Here is a 17,318-nt window from a genome sequence, read left to right on the forward strand (position 1 = left end):
AGCATCCCTAATAACGTGGGTTTCGAGCTTTTATTAAAAATAAGGCAACCGGGACTTCCCTGGTGGTCCAGTGGTTAGGGCTTCACGCTTCCACTGCAGGGATCACAGGTTCGGATCCCTGGTCGGGGAACTAAGATCCCACGTGAGCACAGCACGGCCAAAAATAAATAAATAAATAAATAAGGCAACCTAGGAGAAGAAATACATTTTATAAACATTTTGAAGTGAACCCATACACATTTTGGCCAACTGCTGACCTGGCCAGTTATTTTGTTTGTTTGTTTGTTTTGTTTTGTTTTAATTTATTTTATTTTATTTATTTTTGGCTGTGTTGGGTCTTTGTTGCTGCGCACCGGCTTTTCTCTAGTTGCGGCGAGCGGGAGCTACTCTCCGTTGTGGTGCGCAGGCTTCTTGTTGCGGTGGCTTCTCTTATTGCGGAGCATGGGCTCTAGGCGCGCGGGCTTCAGTAGCTGCAGCACACGGGCTCAGTAGTTGTGGCTCGCGGGCTTAGTTGCTCCACGGCATGGGGGATCTTCCCAGACCAGGGCTCGAACTCGTGTCCCCTGCATTGGCAGGCAGATTCTTAACCCCTGCACCACCAGGGAAGTCCCTGGCCTATTATTAAAATCAGTATTTATCTACAGCCAAGTAGCCAACTTGGGCCAGGACGGAGTCCAGAGCCAAGCTCTGCTGCATCCCTAATTCCTTTGAATGTTTCCGTCTCCGTCATTGGATGCACCTCACCTTGTTATGTGTGACGTGCTCTGATTGCTGTTCCGTGTCATCGATTTTACAACCCACTAAAAGGCTACAGTCTGTGGTTTGGACTACACTGAGCTGGACACTGGGGGTGCAGCAGTGATTGGCAGACCAGTCCCTGACCTCATAGAGCTTACAGTCCAGGGGGCAGAAGACACTATGGACTTGGCACTATATTAGGTGCCAGGCCCAGCCATCACCTACCCAGGACCTCCGACCCCCAACCCCAGTTACATGCACAGACTCCTTTACCCCCAAGAAGCAGAGAGGGCAGGACTCACAGGCTCCCTCTGATGCCTGCAGCTCTGTTCCCTGATCCCACCCCTGAACTGGCCACCTGGGGCCCTTGCACAGAGCACTAGAAGGTCTGAGCCCGGGGAGGGAAACTGAGCGTTCCTGCCTCTGCCCTCTACCTTCTCCTTTGCTTGGATTGGCGAGGGGACAGCTGCCCCATAGGAAGATGCTGGCACTGGGGCATCCTGTGGGTGGGCCCCCTGGACCTGATTCCTGGGGTCAGGAAAGGGAGGGGCAGGATGGATCGGGGACCGAGGGAGGCTGACCTTTGTATCTAGTGGGGCCCAGGCCCGGCTGGGTAATACAGGGCCAGCAGACTTGTTCCCTGCCTGCTGTAGCCCCGATATGACGCCCTGATCTGAGGGCGCCTCAGCAAGGGGGGAGGATACAGCTCTGTCCTCCGGGAACCTCATGACGAGGGGCAACGTAACGTCCTGTGTTGGGGAAACCTCACCTGAGGTGAAGGGGCCTCTGCCCCGTGGTATCTCTCTGCACCTCTGAGATTCAGTCCTGGAAGCCAGGAAGTAGACCGAAATTCCACGGCCTTGGGGTGGCGGCCTTCCCCCGGGGAGCATGTGACTTGATACACAGCTTTGATGGGGGGGCTTGGGGACAGGTGGGAAGCCAGGGACACCTGACCAGCCTGGGCAGGAAGGGGCAGGAGGTGGGGCAATCCGGGGCACCTTCCCAGCACAGGTGACAATTAAAAGCTAAGGGGCAGGGCTTCCCTGGTGGCGCAGTGGTTGAGAGTCCGCCGCCGATGCAGGGGACGCGGGTTCGTGCCCCGGTCCGGGAAGATCCCACATGCCGCGGAGCGGCTGGGCCCGTGAGCCATGGCCGCTGAGCCTGCGCGTCCGGAGCCTGTGCTCCGCAACGGGAGAGGCCACAACAGTGAAAGGCCCGCGTACCGCAAAAAAAATAAAATAAAAGCTAAGGGGGCAGTCAATAGATGCCAAAGGGGCCAGGGAGGGCACTCAGGGAGAACAGAACTGGTGACAGCTGAGGAGCCGTGAAGGATGTCCGTATGTTTGGAGGATGGTGACACTTAGAGTGCCTAGAGCATGGGGTATAAGGAGGAGTTGAGGCAAGGGACAAGAGTCTAGACCCTTGAATACCAAGCTGAGGAGTCAGGAGCTAATGTGGGCAGCAGGGCGTTATGGAGGGTGTGTGGGCAATGGAGGGCCATGGCCAGAGGGGTGTGCGTGGGGAGAGTTGGCATTTAGGGCCTGCCGGGCACACTGCTTCTGGCTTTGGCTCTGGGGGTGCAGACTTGGGAGACGTGCCCTGAGGCACCCGCCTCCGTTATCCTGCTGTCTGTTCCCACACCTGTACGGGCCTTATACAGGCTGCGGTGTGTCCAGGCCTGTCAGAGCTCAAACCCCATCATGCATGTAAGACCCTTAGGTGAAGAAAAGGCCAGCTCTTGATTTGTCCCACCTGGGAAGTCGAGGTGGCCTTGGGGATCCCGGGGGCCTGGCGGGTTAGTGGTGGCATGCCACGCCCTATGGCCCACGGCCACCTCCGCCTCTTCCCTTCCTCCATCTAGGCGACCATGGCCTTGCTGGGAAAGCGCTGCGACGTCCCCACAAACGGCTGTGGCCCTGACCGCTGGAACTCCGCCATCGCCCGCAAAGACGAGATCATCACTAGCCTCGTGTCTGCCTTAGATTCCATGGTGAGTCCCCCTGCCGCCCCTGGAGGAGCGGGGCGGCCAGCCTTCGTAACCTCCGCTGCTCACAGGAGCCCTCGCCGGCCTGAGCCTGAGTCCCTGTCTGCTACAAGGCCTGTCTGCCGACGCCGGGGGTGGGAGGCTTGAGTGAGGTCAAGTGTGTGGGACTCCAGCCCTCGCCCCCTCGCCCCCTCACCCTGTCTTCGTTTCGTCACCTCTTACAGTTGACGTCCCGTCCCTGGGATGGTCACAGGTCTCCCTCCCAGCAGGTCACCTGGAGGGTAATGCGTCACAGTGGTTCATTAGAAAGCTGTCACCCCCGTTGTTAAAGCCAGGGCTGTAACTGCATCACTCCTCTGGCACCCTTGCCTCCATACCTAAACCTATAGCAGTTTATCCCAAATGAGAAAATAACAGGGAATCCCCTGGCGGTCTAGCGGTTAGGACTCAGAGCTTTCACTGCCAAGGGCCCGGGTTCGATCCCCAGTGGGGGAACTAAGATCCCACAAGCTGCACGGCTCAGCCAAAAAAAAAAAAAAAGAGGGAGAGAGAAAATAATAACGTCATTTTCCTGTACTTTTCCTGGGGCAGGTTCTGTGATAGAGGGTAGGCAGGTGTCTTAAAAAAAAAAAAAATTCTGTCTGGCATCAGGTAGCTGCACCCCCTGCATTTTGGTTCAGTGAAGTTGAACTTCAGAGAGGGCAGTACTTTGCCTGATGTCACACAGCATGATCAGTTTTTAAAGTGGGCTCCCAGGGGCAAAGTCTACAGTTTCCCAAGGACAAAGGGCCTCCCTCCAGGCTATTCCAGCTGCAGGCAGCTCAAGGGCTGCTTAGGTGGTATTTGGGGCAGAGGTGGTAGACACCCCTGGGAAGGCCAGCTGGGTTTGACCCCTCCCCTGTACGGAGTGGCCTTCATGAGGAGGGGGGGCCCCAGGAGCTCAGCCCTGTGCCGGTAGCAGTGTCAGCTTGGTGTGGTGGTGGAGGTACGGTTGACACAGGCAGCGACGGCCAATGCCACAGCCACTAGCCACATGTGACAGTCGATATTTAAATTGTAATTTGTGAAAATTAAACAATTCAGTTACTCCATCACACTAGCTTCATTTCAAGAGTTCAGTGGCCACACGTGGCTAGTGGCTGTGGTATCAGACAGTGTAGAAATAGAACATTTTCATCATTGCAGAAATTCCAGGGTCCAGTGCTGGTCTAGAGGGTCTTTCAGAGGCTTCTTGGAGGAGCCAGTGACCCTGTAGCTGTCCTGGTGGCATGAACAAGACAGGCTCGCCCCACCCTGCGACAAGGCCTTTACAGGTTTCCTAAGGGACCTCGTGGGTGACAGCGGCACTTACTTGGCAGTGACTTAACGCTGGCACCCAGCGGGCCTGGGGCCAGGTTCTCAGGCGGCCTGCAGGAAGATTGGGGCCAAAGTGCTGTCCGTTCATCACCTCCTCCCGCCCAGTCTCAGACCCTTTTCCAGGCATTTCCTCCTGACCCCCATTCTCTGTGCCTTTGGGCGAGTCTACTCCCTGCTGTGGCCTCAGCTTCTTCAGCTGAGAAGTGACCATGCAGCGCAGGGAAGGCTCTCCTCCAGCTCTGCTGGCCACTCCTTGGAAACGGTTGAATCCGTTTATCGTCTTTGTTATACAGTGTTGCCACAGGGCAAGGGAGCAGTGGGGTTTGGTTTTCATCTTAGAGAGCCGAAAATGAACGCCATCCCTGCCCCCAGGAGCTCCCGGGGGACAGTCCTGCTGGCCCTGAGAGGTCCCCAGCTTCCTCACCGGAGCGACTCCAAGCCGGAGCTGGCACTAAAGGCACGATCACGGCTCAGAGAGGTTGTAGAACCTGTCCTAGATCACACAGCAGTGGAACTGCGATTAGAAGCCAGGCTTCCCAACTGTCCGCAGAGCGCTAACTCAGATAGAAACCAGCATTTATCAGGCACTGACCGTATGCCACGAGCTTTGCAGGCAGGGTTTTCCCAGTGAAGTAGGCCTGAGATGCTGGCGGTCTTGGTCGCAGGGCCCCCTGTGTTAGGGCTTCCTGTGCAGTAGGCCTGCCAGTCTCAACTCTGGGGCTGCAAAAAGGACCTCTTTGCCTCATACCCACACGGGATGCCCCGGTTTAGAGACTTTTTCCCACCAGCCGGGCCCCATTGAATCCCCACAACAAGCCCATCACAACTCTGGGAGCTGGGCCGCTTGTCCGCATTCTACACATTTGGAAATTGGGGCCCAGAGAAGGGCGTGACCTGCAGGAAGAGGCTGTTGCAGGACTGAAGCCTGGATCTGTCTGTGCCTTGGTTCTCCTGGGACCCCTCCCACCTCTTCATCCAGGACTTGGAGAGAGCCCAGGACAGGATCATCCGTGAGGCTGGGGCCAGGCCCGAGGCAGGAAGCCCAGAGCAAGGAGGGCCTGGGAGGAGGAAGGGGCACAGGCCGCGTCCTCCTCCAGCCCCTGTAACTTTGTCTTCTTCCCCTGACCTTGGCCAAGCTCTGTGGGTGTCGTTCGTTCATTCCCGCTGCAGTCTAAGACCCAGAACATCGGGACGGTGACCTCTCCCTGGAGCTCTCCCTGGAGGGCTCTCCGGCAGCTGGGAGCTCACCTCCCACCCCCCAAAGCTGGCACTGGGGGTGTCCGGAGTGGGGGGTCCTCCCCCCGGCTCACACCCCTGCTCCCCCACAGTGCTCAGCGCTCTCCAAGCTGAACGCAGAAGTGGCCTGTGTCGCTGTGCACGATGAGAGCGCCTTCGTGGTCGGCACCGACAAGGGGAGGATGTTCCTGAACGCCCGCAAGGAGCTGCAGTCAGACTTCCTCAGGTTCTGCCGTGAGTACCCGGGGCTCCAGAGCGCCAGTCCCCACTGTCCCCGAGGGGAGGAGCTCTGGCGCGTTGCTGGGTCCCTGGAGCAACACCGGGTGGCCCTGTGTGGGAGGAGGCACTGGGCAGGAGGGGCTGCCGCAAGCTTCCCAATGTGGCGTCGTCAGGGGCGGCCACCGTTTTCGTTGGAGTCACACAGCAGCCCCTCGGCCGATAGAGACTCCGGGCAGGCCAGACCCAGCTGCCTCCTGTGCTCGTGGACAGAAGGGGACACTGTGGCCCAGTTGCGGCCTGATGCAGGGACCCAGCGCACGTGCTCAGCTAATACTTACTGAGCGCCTGTTGTGGGCGACACCCTTTAAGCACGAACTCACTTATCCTGACGTCAGATGCTGGCACTGACCCTGTTACAGTAGCAGAATCTCGGAGCCGCCTCCTGGGGGCCCGTGGGGATGAAGTGACTGAGGACTTGTCCGGCACGTAGGAAATGCTCTAGAAACGGGAGCAGTTAGAGATGATGTGATAAATAGAGCCACGGGCTGGGCCACGTGCTGGGGCTGTTTACTGTTCCCAGCAGGCTCGGGAAACAGTCATCACCGGTTTACAAATGAGAAAATGAGATGCAATGAGTGTAACCATAGGGGACACACAGCTGACGAGTGATGGAGGTGGAGTTTGCTCTTTCGGCTGCACCCCTTCAAAACGGGGGGGATGCAGGGACTTCCCTGGAGGTCCGGTGATTAAGACTCCACGCTTCCAATGCAGGGGACGTGGGTTCAAGCCCTGGCTAGGGAACTAAGATCCCACATGCTATGCGGCACAGCCAAAAAGAAAAAAACGAGGGATGCAGCATGGGCACCCCCGGGACTCCTGCCAAGGGGTCCTGGTCGCTCCCGGAAGAGGCCAGCACCAGCACTCAGAGCTGTGAGCCGGGACCCCCGAGGCAGAGGGGTCGTTCTGAAGCCCCCACCTCTTCAATGCTACCTAGGCCGTCAGGGCCCCTCCTAAGCAGCCCCGGCCTCTGCACTCTCCTCCCAGCATCCCTGGTGCTCACCAGGCTGCACTGTGCTGAAGTGCACGTTCCCCGGCTCTGTGTGTCCCTGCTCACCACTGCCTTTTGTCCCTGCTGTTCCCCACCTGGAAGGCCCTCGCTCCTCCCCTCTGCCTGGCAGACGCCTGCCCAGCCTCCTGACTGACATCCCTCCCGCCCCGGCCCCATCGGTGCCCCTCCGCCCCAGCGCCCATGCCTGCCTGCCCCCCACCCCTTGCAGCTTCCTGTGTCCATCCACACCTATGCCCCAGCTTGGCGGTGAGCTCCCGAGGCAGGCCAGCTTCCCCTTCATGGTGGATTAAGTCCTATGGGGTTAGAGCCTGGGTGGGCATTCTAGCCCAGAAGTTGGGACTCAGAGATCTTGGGGTTAAGAGCAGGCCCTAGAGGCAGACACCTGGGGCCACATCCTGGCTTTGCCAGCTGCTGCCTGCTGGACCTCAGCCTCTTCACCTGTGAAAGGGGAGGACAGTGCTACCCCATCCTGGGTCGATGTGAGGATTAAACAAATTAATACACGGCGAGCACGTAGAACAATGCCTGGCACTTAGTTTACACTCACTAAACACCAGCTGTTGTTTTTCGCACCGTTATTAGCATTTCCATCACCCGACCCCGGCCTGGGCCTGGACCCTGGGATCAGCCATTTCTGGGACGGCTGTTCCCCCCCAACACACACACACACACCATGCTGGGGCGTATCGTTACTGGGGTCCAGCCACTTCCCCAGCCAGCCCCCTCTCCCACCCGGCCCTCAAAATCTGTACCCTCTCCAGGGTTGGGCAGGGGGCTGGACCAGTGTAGGGTGGGCAGTGGCGGGGTCCTGTGGCCCTAGATGGCCAGGCTGGGAGCCAGACTGGGGCCTGGGGCAGGTGCACCTGGCTTCCCAGAGCCAGGCAGAGCTGCTATTTATAGCACCGGGAACTTGGCTGGTCTATTTCAAGCTTCTCAGGTCCCAGAGGAGAGCACACTCCAAGCTGGGAGGGGCACCCCCAAGCCCTCTTCGCATCCCCTTTCCAATGCAGTGCCTAGCATCTTCCCAACCTAGGGATCCAGGGACACTCCCAGGCCCCCACCCTGGCCCAGCCTGGCATGAACCTGCCTCTTCCCAGACCCTCAGCCTCCTGGTGGGGTCCCCATTGTCTCCCCATTTGGCAGAGCAGAAAACTAGGGCCTCAACTGGTTAATTCAGAAATAGGTGATGGGGGACTTCCCTGGTGGTCCAGTGGCTAAGACTCCATGCTCCCAGTGCAGGGGGCCCAGGTTCGATCCCTTGTTTGGGGAACTAGATCCCGCATGCATGCCGCAACTAAGAAGTCTGCATGCCGCAACTAAGAGTCCACATGCCGCAACTAAAGAGCCTGCGTGCTGCAACTAAGACCCGGCACAGCCAAAATAAATAAATAATAAATAAATAAATATTTTAAAAAAAGAAATAGGTGATGGAACAGACATTCGTTGAACCCCAGTTCTGAGCCAGCCCATCTGGTCTCTCATGAGAGCTCACAGACTGAGGCCCAGACAGGGAAGGGACTTGCGTAAGGTCACACAGCGAGTTAGAGGTGAGCAGGGATGAATGCCCTCTGCTGGGCACTGGGAACCCTGAGGTAAGCAGCCCTGGCCCTAGGCAGGGCGGTTGGGGCAGGCCTTACTCACCCACTTATTCTTCCTTCATTCATCCACTTGCACTCCGTGTTGGGTGCCCAGCTACAGGGCTTAGCACAGGGCAGGGACGTCCCAGCTCACTGGGCTGGTGGTGTGATGAGTACTCACCATGGCCCCGCATGCTCTGTGTCCCACAGGAGGGCCCCCGTGGAAGGAGCCGGAGGCAGAGCACCCCAAGAAGGTGCCTCGGGGTGAGGGTGGCAGCCGGAACATCCCACGGTCTGCCCTGGAACATGGCTCGGACGTGTACCTTCTGCGGAAGATGGTAGAGGAGGTGTTTGATGTTCTTTATAGTAAGATCCTTCCTCATTCCATTTGGGGCCCCCAGGCGGGTGGGAGCCCCCAGCCCTGCCCAGAGGAGGAGGCCCCCTCCTGCCCCACTACAGGCCCTGGGCGGAACCTCAAGGCGTGGGTTCCTTCTCTCCCCACCCCCAGCCCTCCCTCATTCTGCATCCCCAGACGTGGATCTGCCGTCCCAGCCCCGTTCCCTGAACCACCATCCCTACCACCCCTGCCCTGGCGCTGCTCACTGCTCCCTCGTGCCTCGAAGAGGCCCCAGGCTTGCCCTGGTCTGCTCGCCACCAGCCCAGCTCCCTGCTGTCCCCACCTGCCCTGTGACCAAGGGCATCTTCCCAAAGCGCAAGTCTGACCACAAAGCTCTTCCCTCCGCTGCCTGCTCGGGCTCCCTGTCACCCTGGGCGTGGCCTCAGACCCTACCACGGCCCGTCCCCAGCCCCCTCCAGCCACGCTGACCCACCTTCTATTCTCCCGCTCATTCTGGCTTCATTTCACACCTGCTGTGACCTTTGGGCCGACCTTCCCCTCCTCTGTCTGGTGGACGCCGCATTGCTCTCTAAGGCTCAGCTCCAGGAAGCCCCCAGCTCTGAGCTGGGTTAAGGCCTCCTCTGGGCACCCACTATGCCCTGTGTCCTCACTCGCCCAGTTGCTCTCCAGGATCAGGGACTGTATCTGCTCTTTCTGCTGTTCCTAGCCTGCACTTCAGAGCCCAGCAACAGTGGGCTCTCAGAGGGTGTTTGTTGAATGACTGAGTGAAGGCTAACTGCCCAGCCAAGTACTACCTTTGGGGTGGAAGAGGGGAGGGGACAGGCAGGCCTGGTCTCCCTTGGGAAGTGTCAGGTTGCAGAGTCTCTGGCCCAGTGGTGACCTTCACACTCCCTGGGTGACCTCATGCGGGTTCCTTCAGTCCCTAAGGGTCCCACCCCATGATTTCTAATTTGCTTTATTCCTTTCCCTACCGCAGACTTTGGTTCTGTGGAGCAAAGGTCGGGGTGGGGTGGGGGGACTCCTGCCGTTGTCTAAATGTCAGGAGGAGGCCAAGAGGGGTAGGGGGCCCGGAGGCCCTGGTGGGCATGCTGGCCCCGGGGACGGGAGGACTTGTCACGCGTGGTTAGCTGTGCCTCTGCAGACGCTTTTGCCAGATGCAGGGTTCACGCCCAGAGCCCCCTGCGCCCCTGCCCACTCTGCCCCGACCCCCCTTGCCTGCCTCGGGCAGAATCAGAGGTGATTATGAGGGGAGGGGCTTCCTTCTGTCTCCAGGTGGGAGGCAGCAGACATCTGTGAGCCCAGACGCTCGGCCCTCCCTCCCCTCCCCCCTCCCGCGTGCTCAGCAGCTTCTCATCCTGTCTCTCCTCTCTCTTCTGCTTCCTCTCCATTTCTCTCTTCCTTACCTGCCCTCCTCTCCCTCGCTTTCCTTTTCCCTTCCTTCCTGTGGCTGTTTTCTTGCGGTTTCTCTCCCTCACCCCTCTCTCCTCACCCCCTGCTCGCAGCCCTGGGGCCTGCTTTCCCCTCCACCCAGATGCCCAGAGAGGAGAATGGCGGGGGAAGCAGGGAACCCCCTCGATGGGGCAGCCCCAGCCCTCAGGTGCAGGCTGCAGGCCCCTGTCCATAGCCCCTGCCGCCCCCCTCACCGCCGGCAGGGGCTTATTCTGTGGGAGGTTGGCAGTGAAGGGGCCTCTGGGGTCCTGTTTCCCGGGGATCCGGCACCACAGGGCGTCACTCAGCGTGGTCCCAGCTCCGGGGCGCGCCCCGTGCTCACCACAGCCCGGCTGCCGTCTTATACTAGGCCCCCTCCTCGACCCCTCCCACAGGCGAGGCCCTGGGCCGGGCCAGCGTGGTGCCGCTGCCCTACGAGAGGCTGCTCCGGGAGCCGGGGCTGCTGGCTGTGCAGGGGCTGCCCGAGGGCCTGGCCTTCCGGAGGCCGGCCGAGTACGACCCCAAGGCCCTCATGGCCATCCTGGAGCACAGCCACCGGATCCGCTTCAAGCTCAAGAGGTGAGTGAGGCAGCCCGCCTGGGAGCGGCCCGGGGCCGGGTGGCTGGACCCCGGGGGCCAGGCCGGGCCGGGCGACGACCTGCTTCCGTGCAGGCTCAGCCGCTCGTGGCCGCTTGTCCTGCCCGAGGGCAGGGAACTTCAGACTCCCACAGGGGACCCTGGTTGTAAGAGCTCCCAGTCCGATGGCAGAGGTGAGGCAGAAACTCAGTCACAGAGCATGCTCTGAGCCAGGTGTGGAGTCACGGAAGTCTTCCCCGGGGGACTTCTGTGTTGCAGAGAGGCTTGGTTGGGGAAGAAATAGCACCAGTAGCGCTCCAGGTATCAGGAACAGCCCGTGCAGAAGCAGGAGGCGGGAAGCCACATCGTGGGTGCTTGCTGGGTTGTCAGCCGAGGGCTCCATTAGGGACTGACGGGCCATGAGGTCATGGAGGCTGGGCCGGGGAGGGTACCGATCTCTGGGGCAGCCAAGAAGCAGCCTGAGGGCTGAACGTGGCCCATCAGGGCTCGGGCACCGCGGCCGGCCAGTGCACGAGCAATGCATTAGGGGGTGCGAGACGATCAGCTGCAGCTGAAAGGATGTGATTGGTGGAGAGGGGGCACAGAGGCCAAGGGGCAGGGCCCAGGTCCTTGGATGGCCCAGCCGTGTGGCCCTGGGCACATCACACCCCCACCCGGGCCTGCACCCCGACCTGTAAAATGGGGACTGGTCATGCATACTTCACGGGCTGTCGTGTTCTGCAGAGGGAGGGCTCGAGGAAGACATACCCCTGGTGGGACAGGTGGATGAAGCCGTCTTGTGTCCTTTCCTTCACCCAGGCCGCTCGAGGATGGCGGGCGGGACTCGAAGGCCCTGGTGGAGTTGAATGGCATCTCCCTGATAGCCAAGGGGTCTCGGGACTGTGGCCTGCACGGCCAGGCCCCCAAGGGGCCACCCCAGGACCTGCCCCCAACCGCCACCTCCTCGTCCGTGGCCAGCTTCCTGTACAGCACCGCCCTTGCCAACCGCACCGCGCGGGAGCTCAAGCAGGAGGCACCTGCCTGCCCTCTTGCCTCCAGTGACCTGGGCCTCGGCCGGCCCGGGCCTGAGCCCAAGGCCCCCACTGCCCAAGACTTCCCAGACTGCTGTGGTAAGCTGCTGCTGGGACTCCCGAGTCTGGGGGGTGGGGGGTGGGGGACAGAGGTCACTCATGCAGGGGCAGCTTCCCAGGGCGGGTCGGGGTGCTCAGGGCTGCAGGGGACACGTCGGAGCAAGGAGCTGGGGCGGGCCAGAAGGTGCGGTAGCTCGGACTCAGTCAGACCCCGGGCCTCTGCCCAGTCATCTGTGAACAGTATCCTTGCCTGGGACCAAGAGATGCCCGAAAGGACTCCCAGGGGAGTCTATGGAGGGAGAGAGTAGACATGCTAATCAGGTACGTGCATTTAATGAGCTCCTACTACCTCCACCCAGCGTGGATTAGGGGTACTGGAAGCATAAGAAAAGGAACAGCTGGACATGAGAAAGACCTGTGTCCATATTTTGGCCCCTATACTTAATGGCTACGTGTCCCAGGGCAAATCTCTACCTCTTTGAGCCTCAGTTTCCTCATCCGTAAAATGGAGATGCCAATAGTACCTGTCTCGCTGGGCTGTTATCATGATGAAATGACAGAGCACGTTAGAAATGCACATTCTCAGGCCCAGCCACAGCCCTGCTGAATCTGGCACTTTGGGGGCGGGGTGAGCCCCAGCTGCCTGCAAACCGACGCGTCCACCAAGTGTTTCCGATGGGTGCTCAAGTTTGAGAACCTCTGTATTAAAGCAGCGAGTCCAGTGCTGGGCACAGAGTAGGTGCTTGTAAGTTATACTTAACTGTTATTGTTATTATGAGAAGGAGAAAAAAGGACACCCCCTCCCCGCCACAGCCATGAGGGCTGAGCAGGGCGATGGGACTTATATGCCTGAAACAAGTGTCCCCATCTGTAAAATGTGACCTGGGACGTCCTGCCCTCCCCGATCTGCCATTCGGGGAGCACACTCTGCTAAAGGATGTCTCAGGCCTCTGGCCAGGGAACTTGCCTTGAGTTCATGATCACACGGCTCAGTCCTGGGTTCTCCCTGGTGGGGGAGACTGTTACCCCAGAGCCCTAGCCCGCGCACTCAGGCCAGATCTGGGGAACCCCTCTTGGGGCCCACCTGGAACCTGTACCTTTCCGCTCCCTTGTCCAGGACAGAAGCCCACTGGGCCTGGCGGTCCTCTCATTCAGAACGTCCATGCCTCTAAGCGCATCCTCTTCTCCATCGTCCATGACAAGTCAGGTAGGACAGTGCCCGTGGCAGCACCCTGACCAGAGTGGGGATCCAGGACTGGGGTGGTGCTTATTACTGAAATGGATGTGTGTCCACTGGGTCTTTGTGAGAGAAAGGAGGAACGGCACCGCACAAGGGACTTGTGAGTGAAACCAGAGTGAAGCCAATGTATAATAGTTACATATTGCTGCATGCCAAATTGCCCCCAAACGTAGCTTAAAATGACAAGCATTTATACCTTACGGTTTCTGTGGGTGAGAATTCGGGAGCAGCTTAGCTGGGTGGTCCTGGCTCAGAATTTCTCAGGATGTCAGCTGGGGCTGTGATCATCTGAAGGCTCGACTGGGGCTGGAGGATCCACTTCCAGCTCACACATGTGGCTGTTGGCAGGATACCTATTCAGGGCTGCTTAAGTGTCCTCAAAACGTGGCGACTGGTTTCTTGGAGCTAGTGATCTGAGAGAGAGTAAGGAAGGAACCACGTCTTTTATGACCCAGCCTCAGAAATCACTGTCACTTCTGCCGTATCCTACCCATTAGAAGTCAGGAACTTGGTCCAGTTCATACCCAAGGGAGAGAGAGGAATTAAACTCCACCTCATGAAGGAACAAGGGTCAAAAAAATATGGAGACAGATTTTAAAAGTACCACACAGAACAGAGAACCAGAAGGTTTGGGATTCATTTGTACCAAAAAGGGATGTAGTGAGACTTCCCAGCAACTTTGCCTTGTGGAGGTCTCAGCCTCACCTTCAGTGAAAGGTTCTTTAAGAAACCTAGTTTCCTGGGATCAGAATGGAGACCACCACTGCCACAAACAAGCTGCATCCCAGGCAGGGAGGGGACCTGGATGTCTAGGCAGAACGGCATTGTGGGAGGCCGTGGTGGGCAAGAGATACAAGCAGAGATAGAATCTCACCAGATACTAGCTGGGTGATCTCAGGCAAGTTACTCAGCCTCTCTGAGCCTCAGTTTTCCCACCTGCAAAATGGGAATAATATCTATTTCCGCACATTGTCCTGAGGGATTAACTAGGATATTATACATATTAAGTGCTTAGCACAGATAAGTACTTAATAAATTAAAGATGTTCCTTTTATAATTTTAATGAACCAAATGATCGCTCTAGTTATTAATATTAAATTGAAGCAGAGGCTTTGGTTTTATGGGAGAGGCCAGCAGGGCTGAGGGTTCGAGGGACTCCAACAGGGCCAAAGCTGGGTGAGACCCCGGGTGCACAAGGCATGAGGGTTAGGTTTTCAAGGTCAAGACTCAGGAGAGGCCCAGGATGGACGGGCTGAGCCTGCACAATATCTACGGCCATGGGGGTGGACAGAGAGGCAAGAGGCAGCCAAGCCGTGGGGTCCCTGCTCCGACGGGCCCTCACTTGTACCTCCTGTGTTTTGATAGAGAAGTGGGACGCCTTCATAAAAGAAACCGAGGACATCAACACGCTCCGGGAGTGTGTGCAGATCCTGTTTAACAGCAGATATGGTGAGTGGGCGGCGCGGCCCGTGGTGTGGCCCCAGCAGCGCACTGAGCATCTCATTGTGTGGCAGTCACTCGTGTTCCCCAGCATGACGGTGGGAGCCATATGCTGGCTTCACGCGCCGTCAACGCAAATGTCATCTCCTGTCTGGGTAGGGGGTGGTTGTGTCAATATTTCCCTTCCAGATTCTCCAGGGAGCGGGACTGATGGCAAAGCCCCAGACCTTGGCTCACCTGTGGGAGGCGGGCCGCTTGGGGGGGGGCGGTGGCGACCATCCGGGAAAACGGCTATTGGCCTCTTGTGCCTGCAAGTCCCCCACGCACCACCCTGTCTCCTGCCTCCTCACCTTTGCCCGTGCCCTGCCCCCTGCCCAGCGTGCCCTTTGCACGTATTGCGGGCAGACTCCTACCTGTTCATCAAGACTCAGCTCTTAAAGCTCTGATGGTTTCCTCTCTGTTCCATGTCGCACACTTGATGCGCCTTGTCTGTATCTGTCCCCGTGAAAGCCAGGACAGCACCGGCCCCTCTGTGCCCCCAGCACCCAGGACAGAGCCGAGCTCAGAGCACGTGTCGGCTCACCGCACTGTGGGCAGCAGACACAGGTGGTAACCGGGGCAGGGGTGCCCTCCACGTGGTAGAGCTTCAGCCAAGTGCAAAGTGTGGCCACTCGTTGGCTAGACAGCAGGGGCTGGACCAGATGGACCTGTAAGCCCTTCCCGCTCTGGGTCCTGGGACCCCCGAGTGCCCTCCCACACCTGGTCTCCTTTGTCCCCTCAGCAGTCCTCGCTCACTCTCACTTATTCGCTCAGCCTCTGTTGCGCTCCGTCTATAAGCCCCGCTCAATGGTCAGACGCAGCGTGGCTCTGGCCAGGGTGGGTAGCTCTCAGTCACTGCAGAGATGATGCAGGTACCCACAGATCACTCATCACGCAGGCGTGATGTCATTGAACCCCACTTGAATCGCGCAGCCCCTCTTTGGGGCAGCCCCTCTGCACGATGGGACCAAGGGAGGGGGCTGGGGGGAGGGGCACCACCCAGAGCTGCAGGGACAGAGAGGAGGGTCCCGGGCCGCCTACATGTGCGGGTCAGGGGAGAGCACTGCCCTGGGAGTCCACGGACACTTGCTGGATGCCCTGGAGATGGCCAGTCTCCCTGCCTAACATTGGCTTTCTCACCATGAGCAGACCAGACGTGCCGGGGTAGGGCTTCACTGCCCTCCCTGCCCTCTCTCCCCTCCTGCTTGGCTACGAAAAAGCCTCTCTCTCTACTCACAACACTTCTGACAGCAGGAGTGTGGGTTTTCCACGCCACGCAACCCTCCAGTTCTCTGTGGCCACCAGCTGGGGGCCCTACAACTCGATTCAATTCTGACCCAAACTCCCCGGAGTTACACAGACCCCTCCCCAGGTGAAGGGCTCAGTGCCCCAAGGCAGCACCCCACTTCAGATGCCAGTCACAGGTAGTGGGTCCCCAGGGTACCCACACTTCCATCCAATTTGGCTGCACACCCGTGTGGTTCCCAGGACCCCCCTCCGCGGGTTCGGCAGTTTTCCATAATGGCTCACAGAACTGAGGGAGGAAACACTTTGCTTCTCTTGACCTGTTTATTACAAAGGATACAGATGAAGAGGTACATGGTGAAAGGTCCGGAAGGGTCTTGAGTACAGGGGCTTCTGTCCCCATGGAGCCTAGGGTGCACCAGCCTCCTGGCACGTGGAAGCTCTCTGAACCCCTTCGGTTAGAGTTTTTACAGAGGTTGCATTAAGTGGGTGTGATTGATTTAACCGTTGGCCGTTGGTGATGAGCTCAGTCTCCAGCCCCTGTCTCCTCCCAGGAGTGGGGGATGTTTCCAACCCTCTAATTGCGTTTTGGGGGGTTTTTTAAATTAATTTATTTATTTTTGGCTGCGTTGGGTCTTCTTTCTTTAATTTTATTTTTAATTTATTTATTTTTGGCTGCCTTGGGTCTTCGTTGCTGCACGTGGGCTTTCTCTAGCTGTGGCGAGCGGGGGCTACTCTTCCTTGCGGTGCGCGGACTTCTCACTGTGGTGGCTTCTCTTGCTGCGGCGCACAGGCTCTAGGCACACGGGCTTCAGTAGTTGTGGCTCGCGGGCTCTAGAGCACAGGCTCAGTAGTTGTGGCACACAGGCTTAGTTGCTCCGCGGCATGTGGGATCTTCCCGGACCAGGGCTCAAACCCGTGTCCCCTGCATTGGCAGGCAGATTCTTAACCATTGCGCCACCAGGGAAGTCCCTCTAATCGCGTTTTGAGCCCCCTACCTTGTGCCAGGCACTCAGACCAACTCTGGTCTCAAGGTGCTTCAGCAAGTGGCTGAAGGTGGGTCTGCAGTACACGCAGTGGTGCACGGTAGTACGTTCGAGTATGTAGTAATGTGCAGGGGTGAGGGCCCTCAGAAAGGGAGGACGGCTCAGAGAAAGGTGAGGTTTCTCGATAGGCTTGAGGAGTCAGGGGAGGCTTCATGGAGGAGGTGTTCTTTGATCCACCCTGGGGCCTGGGAGGCTTGGTCACGTGGGCTTGGTGGGCTGGGCCATCCTGGTTGGGGTGGGGCTGAGCGAGGCCCCGTACTGCAGGGGGCTGTCTGTACCCAAGTTTCTCCCCTCCCTCCCTAGACAGGTGTGAGCAGGGCGGGGAGTAGGCAGAGGGGAGCTGGGGAGGGCTGGCTCTGTCCACATTGGGTAGGTTCTGCCCCACCGCTGCGGGCATGACAGCTGCCAGTCTTCCAGTCTGTCGTGCGTGCTGGACGTTTCCAGAATGTTGAGCCTTTCCTGGAGGTCGGCACTTGGGCCCACCACCATGGCCAAATCCAAGGAGGAGTGTCGGGCTTGGGGTGGTTGAGACCTTGCCCCTCTCAGGCCAGAGCTCCCTCTGAGCTGTCCCTTCCGCTGCCCTGGGGAGAAGCTGCGCCCGCCGCCCCGCCCCCATGAGTACTGGGGGTTCCTGTGGCAGGGGTGGGGATGTTTGGCAGCCTGAACAATCCTGCAG

The 17,318-nt window shown here is 58.7% G+C and overlaps 1 protein-coding gene across 3 annotated transcripts in view; it reads left to right on the plus strand.

Moving 5' to 3' along the window:
• Nucleotides 1–2,605: 2,605 nt before the first annotated feature.
• Nucleotides 2,606–17,318, plus strand: part of GTF2IRD1 (GTF2I repeat domain containing 1) — a gene marked incomplete at its 5' end in the record, with an annotated part of 77,391 nt that continues 62,678 nt past the window's right edge. For all 3 annotated transcript variants that reach the window (XM_082857694.1, XM_082857693.1, XM_082857695.1), the window contains 7 exons: nt 2,606–2,728; nt 5,407–5,548; nt 8,390–8,545; nt 10,361–10,544; nt 11,361–11,671; nt 12,750–12,839; nt 14,238–14,321. In XM_082857694.1, coding sequence (XP_082713820.1) covers nt 2,606–2,728; nt 5,407–5,548; nt 8,390–8,545; nt 10,361–10,544; nt 11,361–11,671; nt 12,750–12,839; nt 14,238–14,321 — 1,090 coding nt within the window. The remainder of the gene's footprint in view (nt 2,729–5,406; nt 5,549–8,389; nt 8,546–10,360; nt 10,545–11,360; nt 11,672–12,749; nt 12,840–14,237; nt 14,322–17,318) is intronic.

Source organism: Leucopleurus acutus (genome assembly GCF_964270905.1).
Source record: "Leucopleurus acutus genome assembly, chromosome: 16".
Taxonomy (NCBI): domain Eukaryota; kingdom Metazoa; phylum Chordata; class Mammalia; order Artiodactyla; family Delphinidae; genus Leucopleurus; species Leucopleurus acutus.